This window comes from Rhinopithecus bieti, unplaced genomic scaffold (assembly GCF_001698545.2).
Source record: "Rhinopithecus bieti isolate Rb0 unplaced genomic scaffold, ASM169854v2 scaffold_47444, whole genome shotgun sequence".
NCBI lineage: Eukaryota > Metazoa > Chordata > Mammalia > Primates > Cercopithecidae > Rhinopithecus > Rhinopithecus bieti.
In genome coordinates this window covers 943,248-953,483 of record NW_016819781.1, presented here as the reverse complement: position 1 = coordinate 953,483, position 10,236 = coordinate 943,248, and the positions used below count along the sequence as shown (strand labels likewise).

The following is a 10,236-nucleotide window of genomic DNA, read 5'->3' as shown; positions in this document are numbered from 1 at the left end:
CAGTGGTGCAGTCTCAGCTCATTGCAACCTCTGCCTCCCAGGTTCAAGTGATTCTCCTGCCTCAGCCTCCCAAGTAGCTGGGATTACAGGTGCCCGCCACCATGCCCGATTAATTTTTTTGTATTTTTAGTAGAGATGGGGTTTCATCATGTTGGCCAGGTTGGTCTTGAACTCCTGACCTCAAGTGATCTGCCCGCCTCGGCCTCCCAAGTGCTGGGATACAGGCGTGAGCCACTGCACCCAGCTGCATTGTTTTTCTTTTTCTTCCTCTTGTTTTCTTCCCCTGGGCTCTCAAAGTCCTAGACTACCAGACAACTAGAGGAAAGCACATGGTAAGGAGTAGGATAAGGGTTGGTTGTGCAGCAAAAGTATTTCCTTTTTCTCCAGCCTTAGCCTCAGTCATAGGTATATAATTTCTTATTTATCCCAAAAGGAAAACATCACTTGATAATAGTCTTTGTAATTGAATACTTGTTTATGATCACCTTTCTTATAGGTATCTCTAAAGGAGAGGAGCCAAAAATATTGAGACCCCCAAGACGACCCCGGAAACCCAAAACATTAAATAACCCTGAAGACTCTACATACTATTATCTACTACATGTAAGTGGCTCACTCTTACTATCAGATGGGAGCCATCACATCTACTAATGGCCAGTGTGAAAACTGTGGCTAGATGAGGCCAGGCACAAAGGAAGGCCTGGCAGGAAAGAGAGGCCTTGGTCTCCTCTTCAGTCCCCTCCCTGGCTGGGGATCTGGGCACTATGATCTCCTCCAGCCCTTCTTCCTCACATTCAAGCCTCTCCCATAGTAGTACCTACCACGTCCTCCTTGAAACTTTCTCTGCTAGTCCATTAACATGAACTGACATGAAAATATCAACTCAGAAAGAGAAACCCATCATAGCAGGAGCTCTCTAAAGAGGGGCCCTGGTGTAAATGGGTGGGTTATGGTGAAACTAGAAGAAAACGAGGCTGAGGCAGGAGAATCGCTTCAACCTGGGAGGCAGAGGTTGCAATGAGCTGAGACTGCACCACTGTACTCCAGCCTGGGTGACAAGAAGGGGAGAAACAGGCATTTATTAAGAAGGGGAGAAACAGGCATTTATTAAGACAAAAAGGGGAGAAACAGGCATTTATTAAGCATCTTTCAAATTCCAGGCCTAGAATAAGGCTTGTTCACATCCACTGTGATAGCTAATCCTGGAAATAGCCCTGAATGTATTATCCATATCTCTCAGATCAGGATTCCAAGACACAGATAAGCATGCCTTAGCTGCCAGGCCATTCATTTTATTGAGGTCTTCTGACCCCACAGCTCCTGCTCACTAACAGCATGAGGACTCATTGGCATTGCCCCTGATAGCCTGACCTTCTTCTCATGTTCCTGTTCTCCATGAATGCCACTGTCATCCATATGGTCTCCTAAACCAAGAACCTGGGAGTCATTCTGGCTTTTGTCCTCTCTCTCATACCTGTGATCCATCAGTGGCTCTAAACTGTGACTTCTACCTGCAAAAACTTATTCCAACTCATTTCCCCCCTAACCTCACAGCAATTTCCATATTTCAGACTATCATCATTTCCCACTCTGGTATATTTCAGGTGCCACATAACTGTCTAACTGCATCCTCTCCAGCCTGCACCTGAAAATGTCTCAAAACCATACCTCTGAGCATGCGCCTCCCTTAATTGTTCCTTTAATGGCTCAGCAACTCCTTCAGGATGAGGTCCTAATTCCTTCCAAGGCCTTCTTCCTGGGACCCACGACTGCTCTTCAGCCTCTTTTCTTGCCCTCTTCTTGTCCTTGAGCCACAGTGAACTGCTTGAAACTCTGCTGGTGAGCTGCATTCTCTCATGCTCCTGAGGCCTTTGCACCCACTGGCTGGTCCCTCCATTTGCAATATTTATTCACTCTTCCGCTCTCCACTGCCACAGTGAGAAAGCAGCACTCCCCTATGCCCTGGAGAACCCAGAGGATGTGTCAAAACCCAGAGAATCAGTTGGAAATAAGTCTCCCACCTCGCAGACAGAAAATGAAGCTCACATTTGACCTCCAAGTTAGCCAGTCTTCTCTAGTTCTTTCCCTTCTCTCTAGTGATTTATTTTCAGTTTCCACAGAGGGTTGCCTGTGGAAACCCATTCTCTTCCCCTCTCATTTCCTTTAGACAATCTCATTAGCTACTACGACCTCAGTGACTGCTGATTTCTGAATCTTTATCACTGGCTTAGATCTCTCTGTAGCTCCAGCCTCAAATATCAAACTACCTAATGTTTGTTTTGCATATTCTACATGGAGACGTACAGGCATCCATGTATATATATATAGAGATATATACACACACACACACACACAAAATTAGCCAGGTTGGTGGCATGTGCCTGTAGTCCGGACTACTGGGGAAGCTGAGGAGGGAGGATGGCTTGAGTCTGGGAAGTGAAGGTTGCAGTGAGTTGAGATTGTGCCCCTGCATTCCATCCAGCCTGGGTGACAGAGCCAGACCCTGTCTCAAAAATAGTAATAATCAGTAAACCCAGTGTGGGGTTATTCCTTTAGATTACTATGATTTTGTTCTTGAGCAATTGCCTTTTATTTTTTTAGACTTTAGACCTTATATAATCATTCTGTGTACTCTGCCTTCATAATAAAACTGGAAAAATTATGAGCAAGAAACAAGAAGTACTAGTTCTAAGGAATAGTTAAGATTATAATACTGAGTCCAATTGTAGCAGAATTTTTTGTTGCTTCTTTGTATGATACTGAAAATAGTTGAGAATTTGATTGGATTAAACAGCATATTGGATTGCTGGAGTATCTGATGCTAGTAACATTCTGAACATTCTGCCTGTTGATGTGCCCATCAAAGGAAGTAAATATTAATAAAACTTCTTCATTGAGAATATAACCGGTTTGGCTTTTGGACTGCAATTATATTCATCATATTAATTTTCATATGCTGAAAAATGTCCTCATGCTGAAATGTGGGGTACATGACAGGGAGAAGATTCTGGTTTTGGATTACTTCTGTCAAAGCTCAGTACTGACAGTCTTGTATTTAATCCTCTCCCCTGCTACTTTCCCTACCAGGATGTTGCTTCAGAGTGTGAAGTCAAATGCATGCCAACATTCCAGTTTTTTAAGAAGGGACAAAAGGTACGTACATCTGACCTTTAAAACTCTAACTGGGCAATAGGAAACCCAGATAAGTGAATAAACCACTGGAGTGATGTTCCCTTCAAAGATTGAGGCATATCGCCAAGTTCTGCTTTTAAGAATTTTTAAATATGTCATTCTTCATTGGCTTAAGTACATAATGTGACATCTAATTGAAAATCGATCTTTCCTAGAACTAGTCACTAAATCCCTCTAATTGGTGTTTCCTATTTATATCATAAAGCACATTTCTTAGACTTGGGCAGTTCATTTGTTGTTGTTAGGTATTGTGTAAAAGAAAATTTGTACTTAAGCCTTTTGACTTTGATACTTTTCTTTGTTTATAACTTAAATGAACTGTATGTTATTCAGGGAAGTTTATTTTAAATAAGATTATACCTCTTCTTCCCTCCACCCCATTCTTCCTTCATTCTATGCTGATATTTTATGTATAAAACAGTGCTACAATGCTACATCTAATGTCAGTTCAATATTCTTTTAACAGGTGGGTGAATTTTCTGGAGCCAATAAGGAAAAGCTTGAAGCCACCATTAATGAATTAGTCTAATCATGTTTTCTGAAAACATAACCAGCCATTGGCTATTTAAAACTTGTAATTTTTTTAATTTACAAAATATAAAATATGAAGACATAAACCCAGTTGCCATCTGCGTGACAATAAAACATTAATTCTAACACTTTTTAAAACTGGTGTCTGAATAGCTTTCAAAATAAATGCGAAATGATCATTTAATGTATTTTCCTATATTCTTAATCACTTTTTAGTAACCTTGTAGGCCACTGATTATTTTAAGATTTAAAAAATTATTATTGCTACCTTAATGTATTGCTACAAAAATCTCTTGTTAGGGGTAATGCAGGTAATAAAGTAGTATGTTGTTATTTGTTAACTTTTAACAGAGAAAATAGTGTTCTCTGTTCTAGCAGGTAAATCCTCTGCTCTCCAAAAGATCAGCATGACCAAAATGGATGTCCACCCATGAAGGAATTGTTTTGTTTGTTTGTTTGTTTTGCCACAAGGATCTTGATTCTCCTCGAAGTATCTGAGAAAGTCTAGTTGTATAGGCCAGACATAGGTTCTGTCCTGAGTGGTAAAAATTGTGGGAAATTATTAGTTATATCATTCAAAGAACATTGTTTCTTGTGTTCTAAGCACAGTAAGGGGTTGGGGGGTTGAAGAAACTATTTTTGAGTTTACGTAATAATGAAGAGAAGAATTATCATAAGCCAGGCATCATCTTTCTATTAATTCATGTAATCTTTGCAACAATCCTATTAGATATAGATACCGTAATCCCCGTTTACCATTGAGGAAACAGACAGAGTGGTAATTTCCCCTGCATCACAACTAGTCAGTGGAGGAGCTGGGATTTGAACCAAAGAAGTCTGGTACCAGAATATGTGCTTTTAACTACTACATTGCCCTCAGTGCAACAATCTGAATAAGTAGGAAAATGATGGGCCCTTAGTTGAGTTTCTTTCTTCATGTGAAATTAGGATGCCAAACTCAGATATCTCTCAAAATATTAATGGAATGCCTATTATGTGCCAGGCATCATGCTAGGCTTGGAATAAAGATGTGACTAAGACACCCTCATCCTCATACAGCGAACATTCTAGAAGCTAAGACAAACTAGTGAATAATAGACTGGTATATTCTACAAGGCAAAACCAAAAACTGGGTGCAGTAATTGAGAATAATAGGAGAACCTGCTTTGCATCAGGTGGTTGGACCTGGGTTCTGTGAGGTAACTGTAAGCTGAGAGCTGATGGATAAAAAGGACTCCAACCTGCTGAGAGCCAGGGAATCAGCTTTCCAGCAGAGAGAATGACAGACACAAAGGAGTCAAGGACAGAGTCAAGAAAAAGCTTGGTACCTTATAGAATAATCAGAGGAGCATGAAATAAAGCTCAATAGAGTGGCAGGGCCAGGTCAGCCCAGGTGTTATTTGTTCTAGAAGGGATGAGAAACCATCGTAGGGTAAGTCAGGGTAACAAGCTTTGATAACAGGAGTTATTTTGGCACCTGTATAGAAAATGGAAACTAGGCCGGGCGCGGTGGCTCAAGCCTGTATCCCAGCATTATCTGCGCCGCAAAGGTCAGGAGATCTGAGGGACTCCGATCCTGGCTGAACACGTGCATACCCCTTCTATGCTACTAAAAAAAATACAAAAAATAGCCGCGGCCAAAGTTGGCGGCGCGACCTGTGAGTCCCAGCTACTCAGGAGGCCTGCAGGCAGAGAGAATGGTGTAACCCGGGGACATAGGCCGGAGTTTGCACAGTGAGCCAGATATGGATCGCAGCCACCTGCACTCCAGCGCTTCACCCACTGGAAGCGTACAGTCCTGGAGTCAAACGAGAACACTCAACATGATCTCTCGAAAAAAAAAAAAAAAAAAAGAAGAAAGAAAAAAAAAAAAAAAAAAAAAAAAAAAAAAAATGGAAACTAAAAGTGAGAAAACCAGTTAGGCTTTTAGGTTGTTTTTTGAGATGGAGTTTCGCTCTTGTCACCCAGGTTGGAATGCAATGGCGCAATCTCAGCTCACTGCAACCTCCGCCTCCCAGGGTCAAGCCATTCTCCTGCCTCAGCCTCCTGAGTAGCTAGGATTACAGGCACCCACCACCATGCCCAGTTAATTTTTGTATTTTTAGTAGAGATGAGGTTTCACCATGTTGACCAAGCTGGTCTTGAACTCCTGACCTCAGGTGATCTACCCACCTCAGCCTCCCAAAGTGCTGGGATTACAGGCATGAGCCACCGTGCCCAGCCCTAGTTAGGCTTTTGCAATTATCTAGATCAGAGATAATGATGGCTGTGACTAGGAGGACAGTGGGGAGGTGATAGAGATGGAACAGTCTTACGGGCTTGCGAGAGGAGGACCCAGGAGTGAATCTCAGGTTTCTGGCGGAAGCCCTGGGTGGTTGGGGTATGATGTGATGTCATGAGTGAGGTGAGGATGGGAGGGAGAAAGGGGTAGTGGTGAGGGAATCAGTCTCTGGCCCTTCTGAGTTTGGTGCTTCTGTGGTGCGCATCCCACTGAAGGTGCTGTGCAGGCTGCTGGGCACCCAGTTGAGAGCTCCAAGGACAGGTCTGGACTGGGATAGAAATTTGGAAGACATTGTCATGTAGAATGGCACTTATAAACAAACATGACATCACCCAGGAGGAGTCCAGAGTGAAGAGGGCTCAAGTTAGACTGAAGGACTCAATATTTGGAGGTCAAGTAGAATAGGAACCAACAAAGGACACTGAAGGATGGCCAGAGGGGAAAGAGAAATACCAGAAGAGGGTTTCATCCTGGAAGAACAGAGGAGGGCATTTCAAAAAGGAAGGAGTGTCATTTATCAAATTCCCTTGGGGCTAAGAAAGGTAAGATTGAGAAAACAAAATGGAGGTTGGTGATTGCAACACAAAATTCCTATGTAGGGATGGGGAAGGAAGCCAGTTTGGTGGGAACAGAAATCACACTTCTCATATCTGTCAAGCAATCCGGCCACCTCGGCCTCCCAAAGTGCTGGGATTTCAGGCATGAACCACTGTGCTCGGCCCAAATTTGTAGTTATAAAATGAATAAGTTCTGGGAAGCTACTGTACAGCATAGTTACTATATAGTTAATAATACTGTATTGTTTACTTGAAATTTGCTAAGAGTAGGTCTTAAGTATGCTCACCCCCCCACACACACAGACACAAATGGTAACTGGTGATATGTTAATTAATGTGATTACTACATAGTGCATTCATATATCAAATAATTACATTGTACACCCTAAATATAAGCAATTGTCAATTATACCTCAATAAAGCTGGTGTTAAAAAACAAAAAAAAAAAAAAAACAAAAGAATAGATTCAGAGCACAATAGGAGAGATTGGTGTTGATTATGTCTTTCCTCCACCATAACCAGTGAGATGAAAGTGAGCGCAAGGTTGGAGAGAACTTGTCGATTTGGGGATGGGAAGATGGTATTTCCATCTGACAGTTGTGTTTTCCAAGCAGGCAGTTTTGAGGAGAAGGTATGAAATTGTTATCTTCACAGTGGCAAAGCAGAGCATGGATTCTGGGCATAGTTGAGTGCCCACATGAGGTTTGTTAGGACCTCAGAGACCTGTGGAGAATTGAAGCTGGAGCAGGATTGGTCTTGGTAGTTGAGTCCAGTAGTGAGTGGGGATGCAGAGAAGCTGACAGTACTTTTGAGGGATTGATTATACTGATGCAGCATAGAATCAAGCCTGGAGAAGTAGAGAGGAAAAGCCAAGAAGAGGCTGGTGAGCCAGAGAGAAAGGGGTGAGGAGTAGAGGTCTTGACAAGGTCAAAGAAAGGTGGCAGTGGGAGTGACTGAGCAAGCAAACTTTAAGAGGATAGGAGGTGATGAGCAGAGCGAGATTTAAAAACAAGTTTGGGAAACAAATTTCCAGGGAAGACAAAGACTAGGGTGACCATGAGAAGATGGTAAAATGGGATAAAGGAAGATTGGAACTCAGCAGGTCAAGGATTTGAGGCCAGGAGCATACATGGGTTTCAGGGAAAGAAAATGGGCATAGGGATGGAAAGAGAAGTCTGTGAGGTGAACCATCTTTAGTGAGTGAGGCTGATAGCAGATGGCAGCAGTAAGGAAGGTAGGAAGTGGGTACAACTTAATGAGTTTCAAAGGAGTAGGAGATTCTGCAAGAAGTGGTTTGGAAGGGGCCTTAGGTGGGGAAACAAGCAAAGAAATCCAGTCACCTCCTGACTTGGGTATGTGGAATGTAAAGTGTTGGGGAGGGGGAGCCCTTAGGAGATTTCTGTTAAGGAAGGAGTTGATGTTCCAAGAACACATAAAAGATACAGAGACAGTTCGTGATCCAAAGCAAGATTCCAGCAGGTACTGTGAAAGGGACTGGGAGGGAGGGTTTGTTCAGGTTCAGGACGTGGCTCTAAATTTTGGCAGCACTGAGAATCAACTAGGGAGCTTTCCAAAGACAAAAGGGATGTTGGGATTCCACTCCCAGAGATTTTGCTGTAAATGGTCTTGGGTGTTGCCTGGACACTTGATGATCTGATGTGCATTCAAAGTTGAGAACCAGCAGTTTAAGGGATATACAATATGGCCAGGAGATGATGGGTGAGCAGTTGATCACCCATCTCTGACAGTGATTGTGGTCAACACAATGAAATTCATTGATAGTCTCTTAGCATGAGATGGGCAAACATCCTAATTGTTGCAGAAGGTAGTTAACAGATGCTTTTTATTTCGTGATTCAAAAGCAGTTTAAGAGATGAACATAAATATCATAGTGTTTATTCTCATTCATATCATTTCATAGCTCTTTACTACCAACCTCCAAAAAATTCAGATGCTAAACTTGGTTGCTTTGTTACGGAACAAGTGTTTAGAGTAGATGCCTCAAACTTGAATATATTATCACCTATTTAAAATATTAAAGATATTAGAGTTAACTAAAGACCATACTTCATAAAAATCTCAGTAATTGCACAGCACAATTCAATGTCACATAAATTCTATTGTCCCCAAAATTGATTACTAATATTAATAAATCTAGAAATATTATTAGTGAGCACATTTTTACTTATTGTCAATATAGTAATGAAGGTAAATATAGGATTTATAGTTCCATAGAATATAGAATAGCTAGTCATTAAAATAAGGCAAATATTGGCTGGGTGTGGTGGCTCACACCTATAATCCCAGCATTTTAGGAGGCCAAGGCGGGCAAATCACCTGAGGTCAGGGGTTTGAGACCAGCCTGACCAACATGGCAAAACCCTGTCTCCACTAAAAATATAAAAATTAGCTGGGCTTGGTGGTGGGTACCTGTAATCCCAGCTACTCGGGAGGCTGAGGCAAAAGAATTGCTTAGACCTGGGAGGCGGAGGTTGCAGTGAGCTGAGATTGTACCACTGCACTTCAGCCTAGATGACAGAGTGAGACTCCATCTCAAAAAGAAGAGGAGGGGAGGGAAGGGGAGAGGCAAATACAGTATTCTGTTACATGAATACTCCAAAATGTATAGTATAGCACACTACCCTAGAGTTGTTCGTGGTCATCCAGAAGAAGCATGAGCTTAATGGCATGGCAGTTACTTTGGAGGAAGGCAAGGAATCCAACAGCTAGAATTTGAAGCAGAGCAACAGATGAAGCTGCAAGGGAAGGTTGGAGCCTTGAACACTGGAAATAATTTGGTCTGTAGTTCCCTGCATCACAATGTGTTTTATGTCATGGCATACAAAGAAAACAATATTTGAACCCCCCACTGGGTTGCAGTGGAAAGGATTTGGGAACATCTATATGTGGCTTAGTGAAAAAATGACATTTCTACTTAAAATCATTTTAACACAAAAACCAAATTGAAACTATTGCAGAGACTGTTAACTACTGAATTTGTATAAAACTTCCACAAAAATGTCTTACCTAATTTTTTAGTGTGAAACTTCAAGCTCATTTTCATGGATGTAACTTCTTTAAAAATGTTTAATTGTGAAATACAGAAGAATATATAAAACACATGCACTATTTTAGAAATATCAGCAAAATGGCTAGCTGTGTAGTGATCACCCAGGTTATGAAATAGAACATTGCCAATGTCTTGAAAGTCCCCAGTGTAGTATACTGATCATACCTTCTTCCTCCACCCGCCCAGGGATAACCCCATTGGCTCTTGTGATAATTATACCCTTGCTTTTTTCTTTTATTTTTTTGAGACGAAGTTGCACTCTTGCTGCCCAGGCTGAAGTGCAATGGCACGATCTCAGCTCACTGCAACTTCTGCCTCCCGAGTTCAAGCACTTCTTCTGCCTCAGCCTCCTGAGTAGCTGGGATTACAGCCATGCGCCACCACACCCAGCTAATTTTGTATTTTTAGTAGAGACGGGGTTTCACCATGTTGGTCAGGCTGGTCTCGAACTCTTGACTTCAGATGATCCACCTGCCTCAGCCTCCCAAAGTGCTGGGATTACGGGTGTAAGCCACCGCGCCCGGCACCCTTGCTTTTTTCATATTTGTATATCCTAAACAAGATAATTCACCTGGTTTTGAATGCTATGTAAGTGGTATCATCCC

General features: G+C 42.0%; 1 protein-coding gene across 1 annotated transcript in view; it reads left to right on the top strand.

Annotated features, from left to right (window-relative positions):
• TXN (thioredoxin) overlaps nucleotides 1-3,907 on the top strand; it is a 15,198-nt gene extending 11,291 nt beyond the window's left edge. The window contains exons 4-5 of the mRNA XM_017859251.1: nucleotides 3,088-3,153; nucleotides 3,659-3,907. Of these exons, the coding sequence (XP_017714740.1) occupies nucleotides 3,088-3,153; nucleotides 3,659-3,721 (129 nt within the window). The 3' untranslated portion in view covers nucleotides 3,722-3,907. The remainder of the gene's footprint in view (nucleotides 1-3,087; nucleotides 3,154-3,658) is intronic.
• Nucleotides 3,908-10,236: the final 6,329 nt, after the last annotated feature.